This window comes from Myxocyprinus asiaticus, chromosome 9 (genome assembly GCF_019703515.2).
Source record: "Myxocyprinus asiaticus isolate MX2 ecotype Aquarium Trade chromosome 9, UBuf_Myxa_2, whole genome shotgun sequence".
Taxonomy (NCBI): Eukaryota; Metazoa; Chordata; class Actinopteri; order Cypriniformes; family Catostomidae; genus Myxocyprinus; species Myxocyprinus asiaticus.
The window spans coordinates 32,009,976-32,024,045 of record NC_059352.1 but is presented as its reverse complement, the minus strand read 5'-3'; the positions used below and the strand labels follow the sequence as shown (position 1 = coordinate 32,024,045).

Genomic DNA, 14,070 nt, shown 5'->3' with positions numbered 1-14,070 from the left:
ATTCCATTTGGTTTGTTGACCCTAATTGCAAATGCCTGGGAAATCCTCCATGGCCTCAGTCTCAAATCTCAGGGAAACAGAAGAGTTCATTAACTTTCCAAGGAAAGCAAATAATTTTAATAAAAATTCAGAAAAGGGCCCAGGGTCATCAGAGACCTGCAGGATTTTTCACCCTTGATATTAATTACGACAGCCGTGCAAAAGTAAAAAAAATAAATAAATAAACTAAAAGTGTAAGAGTGAGTTACCACCAACTTGTCTGAAACAAATTTACTGAAGCTGTGATGGGTTTAAACCATCAAATATGAATAATAATACTGAGAACTGCAAACAATATTCAAGCTCATTAAGAAAATCCATGACCAACTTTTGTAGATTCCTTCTGTTACATCTGCACACTGCATTAGGAGATTTTATACATAATTCTACAATTAAATGCATCATTTAACTAGCCAACATATCCCAACAGAGTAAACCCCACCAATGAGAGTAATGAGATGCTGAAAGAATCAAGTCTTGTACACAGGAGAAAGGAAGTGAAAACAAAAAGAAGTTCTCTTCCCTCAATGAGACATAGCATGGGGGTTAGCGGAACACACAGTTGGATGATGAATGTCTGTTTGCATTCCAAGTCGACAGGAGAATCAAATGAGAGCCCAGAGAGGGGTAAATGTCAGTCTGGAGTATGGTAGAATGGATATGTTGGTTAGCATATGCATTTTTGTAATGCCTTTCCATGCAGAGAATATTTATGTACTGTATACTCATTAATCTTTTTCATATTTATAGGGTGAAAATGTTGTGCAAGTGATCCTCTGTCCAAGAAATAAAAACAATGCACATTCACTCTTACACTAATGAAATATGGTTGTTTTTACTTGAAAAGGGTGAGCCTAAATCAGTTTAGAGCTAAATATAAACTGAACTTATTTATCACCTCAGCTGCCTCCATATAACAGCAGGAATAAGAATAATTGCTTTGTTGTGTGGGTTTGTTAAACAGGACCGATGCATGCTGATGGTATAGCAGGAATACAAACAACTTCTGTTCAACAAGTATAACATTCTCATCTGATGCAAAAACATTCCCCACTGTCTGCATTGTCAGACTGATGGATCTATCTGTTTGGGAAAACAGAGTCTTTAGCTTTCAACATAGACCTAATATTTTACCCAGAGCAAAAGCTGAAAGTAAATGATCCTAAGCCCTCGTGGAGAGCAGCAGAATGGATCTTGTTATGAGGAGAAAGCTAAGGTGTGACGGGGGGCTTGTTTGCACAAAGCCTTTGCTCCTGTCATCTTGCCCCTTGGCAACTTTAGGTGAAAATACCCTGTTCTTTTTTCTTTTTTTAATCTTTACTTTTCTTCTGCTTTTTTGTCACATCAGCAGTTTGGACAGCTCCCAGGTAAGTGTGCTGTCCCCAGCCAATTGCACACCTGTGGAAAGTTGCTAGCTCCCACCCTCCCTTCTCTTCCTAACCGTCCTCCCCCAACCTCAATTCCTCTCACTCATCTGACCTGTAACAAGGATCAGTTCACACCTCTGATCTGTTTGTTTGGCTTGTCCTGTCAAACCATCCCCCAAATGAATCCCAATAACTCTATGTCAGAAAGATGTAACCTTCTTCCTCCACCCCTCCGCCACCCACATCCCTGTCCTTGGGCTGCATGCTGAAAGAGACTCATGGGGTTGGAGGAGCACATGAATGTGAAGGATTCTTCCTTTGGACCTGCTGATTCCCTCATTTGAGGGGTAATGTATTAAGAATAATCACCAATTCATTTTATTGGTTCCTTTGTGAAAAACAAACTAAATGTGAAATTGGTTCTTTGCATAGAAAACAGCCTAACCAATCACTTAAGTTACATTTTCTGCTTTCTTAAAGATGCACTTAGTGTTTTTTTCTCTTGGTAAGAAAGTTTTACACATAAAAAATCATTAATCGGTACTGTTGAAAAATACATGTAAATGATGCACACTCAGATGAGGTGAGATACATACTGTAAGACATTTTACATGGAGCTGGGTCACTTCATGGGGGCCAACATGTTGAGATAACCAAGTAACCTCCCTATTATCAGACACTTTTCATCATGGGATAAATTAATCACGGCTGATTGAAAATAGCATATATCTACAATGGCATCACTTACTGAAATATTTATTTTGCGTGATGCTGCATCCATGTGATAGGTGTCAGTATATGTTCAAGAGAACTGGTAGATTGGCATGCGCAGTATAAAAAAAATAAATCAAAAAAATCAAAAAGCACCTTTAAGGAAGCATCAAGTGATGCGTTCCAGACTACAGTATGGGCCTTTAAAAATAAACCCAATCCCCCTTCTTCACAATCATCCATAGAATGCAGATTCAGTATTCTTCATACCTTTGCAGGCCTTTCTGTGAGAGATGGGCTTAGACATGTCTCTGTAGTAGCCCTCCTTGCAGTAGTGGCAGTGGCGACCTGCTGTATTGTGGCGGCAGTTCAGGCAGACTCCCCCACTTTTCCTTCCGGAGAGTTTGTAAAGCTCCATATTGAAACGACAGCGCCTCGCATGAAGGTTACAATTGCAGGCTGCATAAAGGGAAAAGAAAACATATATTTAAACAGTGTATTTATAAAACATGAATATATATCTTATTATACGTGAAAGTCATTTGACTGTCAACCACAGGAATGAAGTGAATTTTTACAATCAATATTCAGTAGTGATACTGGCCTCAAGTTTGAGTTTAAAGACATAACCAGTTTGACAGCTATGTTTCTATCAACCTCTCCAACTGCCGCAAATTAAGTGTTAGGGAATTAACTTCTCATAATATTGAGGTCAGTTTCTCAGATTTTGCTTTAACCAGGGCTCCTCTCTTCCAACGATGCCAAGCAATATCAGACAAGAACTCCAATTACCATTCCATTCCCAATCCCCACCATGCGCAGCAAACTGCGCTCCTGCTTTCTTACTAATGAATAAAGTTGCTGCCACCAAGTTTAATTACTGTTTGATGTTTATTCATGACTGATTTGTGTGTAGACATGTTCTCTTTCATTAAGCCTGGGTGAGACATTGGCGTGGATCCTCCTCATGTATTATTCAACAAAAATTCCAACCCTCCCACCAAAGTGCTTTGGGCTGTGAAGTTCAACTGCAGAAAACTGATGGCAAGACATAGCTCATACACATACTCTAAGAAACTTCAGCAAATTATGTTCTTGGTGGGATACGGCAAGGCTTGAAATCAGAACAAACATTTTTATGAGAGTGCTTAAACTCCTTTAGATATTTCAGTTTCCATGTAACTGCCATCATATGTACTTCTTGAGTCCTTACTTTTCAAATTGCAATCAAGTTCTTCAGAGAAAGAAATAACACTTTGACTCTGTTTCCAGCGACTTCAGAACAATTTTGTCCAGTAAGTAACAAGTGACATAACACTTCTTGAAAAACTTCACTTAATTTCTCCCAAAAGACTTGACTCCACAGATTTTCCACTTGCTGCCAAATCATTTTAAAACTTTGAATAGGTTTTCCAAGATGCCTCCAGGACATAATGAATTATAATTTGGCCTGTCCTAGAAGTATCTCTTCTTTAAACTCACTTCAGGAACGGCTTGTTTGCTTTCAAACAGGCATTCTGTTGGTATTAATTATGTCTGCTTGTTTGGATTCCAGTGAAAACTGATCCTTCCTACCCTCCAGATATGGATTATTCATTTTTGCTAACAAGGCAAATGCAATCCACTATGCTGCCTCTGGCTTCTTTAATTTCTACTGACTTGCTGTTTGAACTGACTGATAACGGTTGGTTTTACTTGTCTTGAAAAAGCAACATTGTACCACTCTTTATTACCTTCAACCTAAAAAGGCACAAAAATTATTCATTCCTGTATCTGCCCAATATCTCTATTGGACTAACATAAAATTGAGCAAACTAATCACAACAGCATGTTTTACCAAAGTAATAAGAAAAATCTGTTATTACAATGAGATCACCCCAAAACTGTTCAGCTGTATTCTTTCTTACTTCTTAACATGATTTGAAACAATCTGTGGTAAAAAAAAAAAATAAAAAAAAAAAAGTCAATTAAAAAAGGTTATTGCATGGATTGGACAGCCTGCAATAGGATAGTAATTTGTTGCAGTGGCTAAAATCAAGAGCCAAAATCAAATCTTAAGAGTCAATGCAGCCTTCAACAAGATTCCTAAATGTTTCAGCTTACACTTTGGTTTAATTTATCTTACTTATAGTTTAGTCAGTATACATTTCATTAGGTAAATTTTGCAATTTCTTTTCTAATTTCAAAAGATGCACTCTGTAGGGGGCCTGGGTAGCTCAGTGGTAAAATACACTGGCTACCACCCCTGGAGTTCGCTAGCTCACTAGTTCAAATCCCAGGGCGTGCTGAGTGACTCCAGCCAGGTCTCCTAAGCAACCAAATTGGCTCGGATGCTAGGGAGGGTAGAGTCACATGGGGTAAAACACCTCGTGGTCACTATAATGTGGTTCGTTCTCAGTGGGGCACGTGGTGAGTTGGGCATGGTTGCTGCAGTGGATGGAGTGAAGCCTCCACATGCACTATGTCTCCGTGGCAACACACTCAACAAGCCATGTGATAAGATGCACAGGTTGACAGTCTCAGATGCAGAGGCAACTGGAATTTGTCCTCCACCACCCAGACTGAGCTGAATCACTACATGACCACAAGGACTTAAAAGCACATTGGGAATTGGGCATTCCAAATTGGGAGATAAAGGGGAAAATCCAAAAAAAAAGAAAAGGTGCACTCTGTACTTTTTTTCTCATTAAACATCAATTTTACTCCTTAAGAAACTGTGTAATTTTGAACATATGTATAAAATTATGAGTGCTCACATGAAATAAAGACTCCAGTCATATCAGTAACCTTATAAAAGCTGTTTAAATCTACATTGAGAGGGTCCCCTCATAGGGGCTACCATTTTAGGATCATATGACCAGCCAGATACTACTTGCCTAATCTCAGTAACCGCTCTGTTATTGGACACTTTCATTCATGGTTTAAATTAATCATAGCTTACTGTGAATAATGAATTTCTATAATGGCCCTGTCCCAAATGGCACCCTAGGCCTTGCAGTCCTCCTCTGAGTCCGGACTTTGTTGATGTAAGTGAGTGCAGACTGATAGGGCACTAGTCAGCAAGTCCATGAGAGTGCATGAGTTGTATGCATGCGTTTGGGACAGACTTCAAGACTTCAGTCAGATGACACACTTTTATATAAAAAAAAGTTAACATACATAGTTTTACAAATTATTATTTAAAAAGTCATGACATTGATAGATAAGGAATACACTTTAAACTAACTGTTGGATGTATGTTTTTATTAAATAATTCCAAGCAACACACTGACAAGAAACCATAAGACAATTTAATCAAGAACCTCTGACACATAAAGCACACATATAACAACAATAAAAACCCCATCGTTTTAAATATTTAGTGAACAAATAAATTTGACTCGGACACCTGAATGGCAGAAGACAGCTGCATAGAACACAGTCAAATGCACAGAAATAAGAACATTCGCTGTTAGACCAAACAATGCTATTAAAAAATATATAAGCAAGCTTACAAGCCATAGCTATGTGCACGAAAGTATTCTCTCCTGTCTTGACATTTTAGAGCCTCACAATAATTCTAAGATCCTCTTTGAAATGATAAAAAAGGTTGTGTTATGTTACTTACTTTTTTTAACATAAAACTTCAACAAGAAAAACAATTCAAATGTAAACTGAACAGGAGTAATTCCATCTCTGAAAAACTGAATAAAACTTAGTTTTGAACCAATTATACAAAAACAAATATTGAAATCAATATTTAATCCATAATTGACAGCCTGATCCCACATGATTTTTCCTCTAGTACAGAAACTCCAGTCAGTTGTGATTGGTCATTAGGATTCAACACCAGGGACTGTTGGGTAGAAGACCACTAGGAGATCACACTGATTCAGGCTCAGCCGAAGGGTGCACCTAGGGCGCAAAGGAGGTGCTCTTATGCACCCTTTTGAGCGCTTCAGTGTCAAATGTGACACCCTACAGTCTCATGGACTTTGCTGAATTTGCAAATGAAGACCACGAGATCGCAAGACCACATCAAGTGTGCCATTGGGGACAGGGCCAGTGGCAATGGAAAATGAAAACATTTGCATTTGAATGATGCTTTATCTGTGCCTCTAATGTCAATGTAAATCTAAGACGGCATGCATAAAAATTCACTCAATGCATCTTTAAGCATAACAGTCAGAATGCACTTTTGTAACATCACCATGCACCTAAAAGAGCTCCTCTTAAAAGGAATGTGCACTGTCAACGTGAGGCTATTGGTAGCATTTGGCTCATGCAGAGGATGTTTCCTCTTGCCCTTAGTGATAAATAAAACAACACTGAACACACAGGTACACATAGAGCAGCTGGAAAGGGGCTGTTTCAATGTGCAATACCTCATCTGGTTTTCTCATGAAAGAGATTGTGATTGTTGTGATATGCCTCTGTCCACATGAAGGTACAATCCAACACAGACACAAACACTCACACAAAGCGTATGGTGTCCTCACACCTGCTCTTTTATAGGAATGCAGGATTCAGGGTGGTTGCCTCTCAATGGCAGCAAACACAAAGTGGCCGTACATTATGTCTACCCCCCAAACACAATCAACTCACTGTTAGACCCTGTACACATTTACCACTTTTTACAACTTTTCCCTTCTTCTTATCTCTCTGTTACAAATTTGCTAACTTTGCCCTTCCTTCATTAGCTCTGCCCTCTCTGACACAGACTCTCACACCTCGGTCAACCTGCATGCATCCTCGTACCTTTAAAGTGCTTTCAGACTTGCTAATCTAGTCATGTCATCTCTGACCTGAAAGCATGAGCATAATTTAAATGTTGCCTTACATGGCAGAAGAAGATTACAGAAGCTTTTGCAAGTGTTAGGAAAAGCCCATCCCTATGGTGGTACTTCCTAACCACAGAATGGATAAGCATGCACTTTAACAGAAAGAAAGATTACAAGGTGTCCATACAAGCTGTTGAATACAAATCTTGTAGTGGATGAAAAGCATCATCAGTGATCCCGACAGAACAACCTATTCTCACTTGTAGCTGCATATCCACTTAGCCGATAAACCCCAGGCAGAGATAAGGGGGTGAGATGGCTCCTTCTGATTGGCTGGCTTGAGGAGAAAGCCAAACCAGATGCATTTTGTCTCTTTCCCCTCTTTAGTTTGGCTTAGCTCACTGAGAGGCTGATAAACATATACAGCCATGAGAAGACAGTGTAAGGTGATAGCTCTCCAGCACAGCTTACTGGCTTTGTTACTGCCTTAAGAATGTTCTTAGAAGAAAGTCTTGATTTTGCTTTGCACTCCTTGGTTACGAAAAAAGAGTTGCTGTTCACCAAATATCACAGACAAATAATTTTTAAATATTAATTATTTATATTAACAAAATATCAATAATTTTAACAAACATAAAACAGCGATTTAAAATTTGAAAGTAAATGAATGGTTTGACCCTATATTTGCACCGTAGGTCTTTTAGTAGGTTTTTATACATTAAAACGTGTTTAAATAAATAAAATATATATACATTTATTTCTTTTAAAGTTTTTCAACTGCTGTCTTAATTTTTCATAATACAGTCCTGCCTATGTGCTATGTTATCGCATGTGGTCAGCTCTGTTTTTCCTTTTTATTTTTCTCTCATTAATTATTTATATTACAGTCTCAGAAGCCAGTGGACTCCTCTCATTTCCTCAAATACTTGCCTATTATAACATATTAGTGTTTGAATTAGTTGGTAAATGAATGCTATTCCAGGCAGATGCATTTGGGAGACCCTTGTGAAAAGAGGCTTCTCATGTCGTTTATTAGGTGTGAGTGTATTTAGGGTTAGATTTTTGTTAACCCGACCTTATGTCAACAGACGTTTATGTGCTAAACTAGTGCATTTTATCAGCAGTAGTTAAGGATATATTCTCTTCTCTTTCTGATGACACTGAACTTACCAATAAGTGAGGAGATTAATGCCCTCTTTCTTACACTCTTTGTAAAAGCGTGCTGTATAAACAGTCTCAAAGTAGAGGCCATTGGTAATTCTTCTCATGTTATCAGGGATATCAGTCTAGCACTCAACACTACCGGGGCCTTTTTTCACCCAGCCTGTCAGACTGAGCGAAGATAACAAGACGTCACCGTTTCACATAATTCATTGATTACAGCTGTTATTTCTACAATCTGAGTGAAGGATGAAAAGTATTAAGCAGATAATGCAGATTTTAAAGATGATTTGTGTAATTTTATGTATCCCATCTTAATATGCACAGTCAAGTAAGCCAATTGTAGATTGATTTCACCTAAAAACAAAACTAACACTGTGGCTCTGTGGCACAATTAAAACGCTGGTCTTTTTGTTCGAACGGCCCATCCAGAGGTGCGTTTCCCATACAGCTACGTAACTCACTGCTTAACCACCATAGTACGATGCATCCTTGGAGAAATTAACTAGCTAGTCATGACTGTTTTCTGAAACCGTAGTAACTATGTCGCGCATCCATCGTTTGAACCACATTGGTATAACAATGTAGAGCTGTCATTTATGACGATACGCAGGGGGTGGAGTAATAACTTCTGCAGAGATCAAATTAAATTTGCTCATTTACATAAACACAAGAAAGCTGTTTAATGCACGAAAGCTGCTGAAGATACGAAAGCGCGTGCACTATGTGAATGCGACAGATACATGCGCTGCAACAGTGGATTTTCCTTTTACATCAGACTCTGGGGTCCCCATGACGCACTTCAGCGCATACATGCACACTCTTTCAAAACCTATAAGAACGCCACTTATGGACATATAAGCCTTGTTTTCCGACAGAAGACGTGTGTGTTGCATATGAAGGTAAATCAGTAGCAAAACTTGAGAGCTTGCATATTTGGATTTGAGAAATTGTACAGTAAATATTTGTACTTGTAAGTTAAAATTTACACTCATAGCACCGATGTGAAATCTTTGAAGTTGAATATTGCAATCTGCACTCACAGACAATAATTCAAAGCTTGTGTTCTGAATTCACAATTGCAGACATGTAGTCACAAATGTGTAAAATGACATTCACATAAATACAACTACAGACACAAATTTGTATTACACATTCACTTTTGTACTTTAATTCATTTTTTGCAGTACATGCGGACGTATGAATAAGTGTGAATAATTTCACTTGCCTTTTCAGTAGATTCCTTCAATGTGAATTGCCAAGGAGCAAAGAAAAGACGTTTTGCACATTATAACATTATTAATCCGCTTTGTTTCATTGATGTCTGTTCTAATGAATATGACACAGTTTAAGAGCATGGTTACCTATGTTAACATGGGACATAGGATTGAATGAGAACTGGCGATTACACTTGTCAGAGCAGTATATTGCAAGTGGAATTATTTTATTTGCAAAATTAAAGCATCATAGGCTGAAATGTCTCAATAATTGGCTTATACACTTTAGATCACTCCATTGGTCTAATGGTAGCATGTCTGTTAATCATACATTTCAACCTGGGATCAATCCCATGGTAACATCTGCATGTTTATTTACATTGTTATAACATCATCCTTTACTTTTCAAAGGTTATGTGCATGACAATGTTGTATGTTTATATCTACCCATGACACTGCCAAAAGATGATCTACATAATTCAATCATTCTCAGAAAACTGAATAGATTATACTGTAATTGCTGGCTGTCAGATACAGTTAAAATTTTGATTGATTTATTTAAAACAATTTTATAAATTGTTTGTCTGTGTATGTGTGTTTTACAAGATTGTTGTCATTATATCTGTTAAAAATACATTAAAATCTACAGCAAAGCAACAAATAGATCCTGTCTGACCTGGATTTGAACCCAAGTCACTGATTATACTGCCAGTGAGCCTAACCACTGGACCAGTATCCCAGCTCTAGTTATAAATAAAAGCAATTGAAAGTATATTACTGACACATATCAGCCTATGATGCTTTAATGTTGCAAATAAAATAATTCAACTTGCGATTTACTGCTCTGACAAGTGTAATCGCCAGTTCCCATTCAAACCAATGTCCCACGTTAACATGGGAAAACATTTTATCTTGTGAAACCGTTAAAATCGCTCTTAAACTGTCAAATTCATTAGAACAGACATCAATGAAACAATGCAGTTTAATAATGATACCAGCATTTTTTTTTATAATGTGCAAAATGTATTTTCTTTGCTCCTTGGCAATTCATATGGAAGGAATCTTGAAAATGAAATTATTCACATGCACGCGCACATCCCCAGTTAACACAATCCATACCGGTGGCATTCATTGGCTAGGCATCAACCAATAAAATTACTTCATTGACCCCCCCCCCCCCCACCGCCAAACACTGGTTTTGCTCTCTCACATCAGGAAGTGCACAAGTGAGTTTTGCTACAGGTTTTTCACAAAAGTAGTTGCAAAAGTCAAGTTGCAGTGCCAGATTTGAGAGGTTGTAAGTGCCGATTTGTGGTTGTACTGCAAAAATGAATTGAAGTACAAAAGTTCATGTGTAATACAAGTTTGTGTCTGTAGTTGTATTTATGTGAATGTCATTTTACACATTTGTGACTACTTGTCTGCATTTGTGAATTCAAAACACAAGCTTTGAATTATTGTCTGAGTGCAGATTGCAACATTCAACTTTTGATTTTACAAGTTTTCACATCGGTGCTGTGAGTGTAAATTTCAACTTATGAGTACACATATCTATTGTATAAATTCTCAAATCCAAGTATGCAAGCTCTCGAGTTTTGCTACTGATTTACCTTAATAGTAAAAGCACTTTCTCATAACAGCCTTAAATCCCTTAAACGGCCGCATTTGCATTTACGTGACATTTCAGAACGCCGCTTTCTGCAAAACCCTTGAAATGTGGTCAAAATCTTGACAGAATGAAAGATATATATAGAATGAAAGATATAGAAGTATTTAGAAGCCTTAGTGGAGTCAAATGATGTCCACACAGCAAACTAACAATGAACTATGCTTCTAACCATAGGTGGAGCGCTGGAGCACTGTAACTACAGTTTCGGGAAACGCTAAAGCGTTGAATTATGTTGTAAACAATTTAACCTGCAACTGGAGTTGGCTAACAATGCTTTTGGGAAATGCACCCCAGCCCAAAACAGCAACATACTGTAGGCTTGACCAATGGTGTGAGCTTGGGGTGGGGCTATCTGTTTGTACAACCAATGGAAGACAGGCGTTTTTTAATCTGTTTGAAAAAGCAATTTACATACTTTAAGATAATTTGTTAATTATTGTAATTTTATCTTACAACGGTGTAAAATTTTCATAGAAAACCTAAGCATACACTTTGAAAAAAGGTAAAGCTAGCAGAATAGGTGATTACACTTTTTTATCAATGAAACAACACGCTTGGTGAAGCATTACCAAAATAATGGTGCGCTAAATCAAATGGGGGTAAAAACAAACCCGCATTCCGTGACTGAGAGCTACACATGCAGAGAAAGAATCCTCTCACAGCTCATACACCCTTCAGAAGAGAAACATCTCAGGCATGTAATGTCTGTCTGCTCCAAGTTCCAACACCATCTCAGGTGTGAGGCCTGACCCTCAGTGTCAAAAAGCACCAGTCATATGTCATGAACTGCAGAGCGTGAGATATTTCTTTTGCCCTGGGTCGGTATCACCATCCCAAACTAGACTCAGTAACAACACCTAACACCAGTCCATCAGAGAATGGCCGATGGGGGCTATCCTTACTGGGCTTTAAACCAAACATGGAAGAGGTCCCATCCATGGCTAGTTATGTATTAATCTGTGTGTGCCCTGAGCTCTATAAGACTTAATGAGAAAATATTAGATGTGCTCACATCAGCCTTTGTTTGGGTTTGGTTGTCTTTCAGCAAAGTTAAACATTGGGTCCATACACGGGTGGTTGTATGACAGTGTGTATATACTCTGTCTGTCTGTCTGTCGGTCTGTCTGTCTGTCTCTGTCTCTGTCTCTCTCTCTCTCTCTCTCTCTCTCTGTCTCTGTCTCTGTCTGTCTGTCTGTCTGTCTGTGTCTGTGTCTGTGTCTGTCTGTCTGTGTGTGTGTGTGTGTGTGTGTGTGTGTGTGTGGAATGTAGGAGTGCGTGTGTGTGCATGCACATGCGTTTTTAAGATGTTGCATCAGTTCAAAGCTTTGCTCTGGGCCTTAAATCAATACTGGCAAAAATAGTTTCCCTATGCAAAATATCTACTTGCTTAGTGACAATGATAATGGTTTGGATGGTGGTTATGTGGTCAGCCAAAAATATTTTGATGGTTTGGTCTTGGTGATGTAAGACTGAGACTCAAATACATTAAATAAAATGCCTAGAAGCTTGTAAATGTCATGCTGTGAACAGTATTTCTTTAATCCTGACAGTGTCAACTGATCTGTTTAGGACTGCATTTAATTTATAAAATTGTTTAGATTAAAAAAATGAAAGAAAAATAAATGGAGAAAGAAATCAAAATAATTATTTTCTCATCAACTCACAACTATTAAACATACTCCAGATCTGATGTTTCTGTGATTGTATCTTTTTACAGTGGGTCCACTTTGAAAATGGGGCATTTGAAATGTAAATTCAACATGGAAATAAACAGTTCTAAGATTTTGAAGAATTTAAAATAAAGATACGTTGTAACTAAGAAGTACTGAATAAGAAATATTATGATTCTGCACTATTTCTCTGTCACTAATCAATTAAGCAAATTTGGGACATTGACCATGTTAACTTTGTATGCTGGATAATACGGATCATCAGGTTTTGTATAAACTTGTGGAGTCCACACAAGCTGAACAAGTGAATGCTGTCACCCTCTTTGGTATGGAGCAGCCATATGGCAACAATTTATTTTCTTTCACTTTCTCACCTTTCAGAAAAAGCTAAAACATAATGTACTGTCGGAAATAAAATGGCTGTCTTAAAAGTAACCAATAACATGGAATTTTCCTGTGGTTACCCTTAGCGGGGAGATATCTGCTGAAACTCTCCACTATTGCTCTATTAAACATTTTGTTATGCTGCTTCTACATCATGATTTTTTGCTGCATCTTTGACACGTTAATTAGAAATTGTTAATTGATTAATATTTTATACATAGTTTTTACAGAAAATTGGAATTGGAATTGCATTAATGCATTTTCAATTATATTATTGCATTTATTCGTTTATTTGAAAATGTTTACCATTAATTGTATTTCTTCTTTTAAGACAAAAATGAACATGGCAGTGTTTTATGGAAAGGGCGAAAAGAGTGCACAGTTAGCTCCGGTTTACAAAAGTGAGGACGAGCTAGGCTTTATTGACAATAAAAATACATCAATAATCAACAATATTAAAGAACGAGTGAATATGATTCACTCAATTTTAGTCTGTAGGAGTTCCAAGTGTACAAATATATAATTTAATTAAATAAATACTCAGTTTATTCAAGGAAAAACTGACAATTTTTATGAAAAAAAAAAAAAAAAAAAAGAGAGAGAAAAGTTTTGGACCATTTTCCATTGTGGTACAAATATTTCTTATTCAAATATATATATATATATATATATATATATATATATATATATATATATATATATATATATATTTATTTTTTTATTTTTTTATTTCACAAGTTCACATGTTCATATAATCTTGATATAGAGGTAAATGGTTAAACTGGTTTGGCTTGCTGTCCACAAAGGAGGGTCTCGAGCTCTAGACTTCACTTGCACTCCAAGTTTTCCCCCCAGTACCTAAGTATGTGTAATAAATGTTAATGGAGGAGATGGGGAGGAGGAGGGATGCCTGAAGAATTTTCGCTAGAGAAAGATAAGTTGGCCTTTATATATTCTAGTGTAATTGCGAGATTAGATGAACGTGCTCCTCCCCAGCTTTCATTTGGAACTCTATTTTATGTCAGAAAATAAAATTAGAAAAAAATTCCATCGTAAGAACATAATGCGTACCATACAGGGTTATACCAAAGG

The 14,070-nt window shown here is 37.3% G+C and overlaps 2 protein-coding genes across 2 annotated transcripts in view; one reads left to right on the top strand and one right to left on the bottom strand.

Moving 5' to 3' along the window:
• LOC127446593 (netrin-1-like) overlaps positions 1-14,070 on the bottom strand; it is an 87,946-nt gene that overhangs the window by 31,009 nt on the left and 42,867 nt on the right. The window contains exon 2 of the mRNA XM_051707639.1: positions 2,388-2,576. Within this exon, the coding sequence (XP_051563599.1) occupies positions 2,388-2,576 (189 nt within the window). The remainder of the gene's footprint in view (positions 1-2,387; positions 2,577-14,070) is intronic.
• LOC127446598 (syntaxin-8-like) overlaps positions 1-14,070 on the top strand; it is a 144,858-nt gene that overhangs the window by 119,225 nt on the left and 11,563 nt on the right. The window lies entirely within an intron of this gene.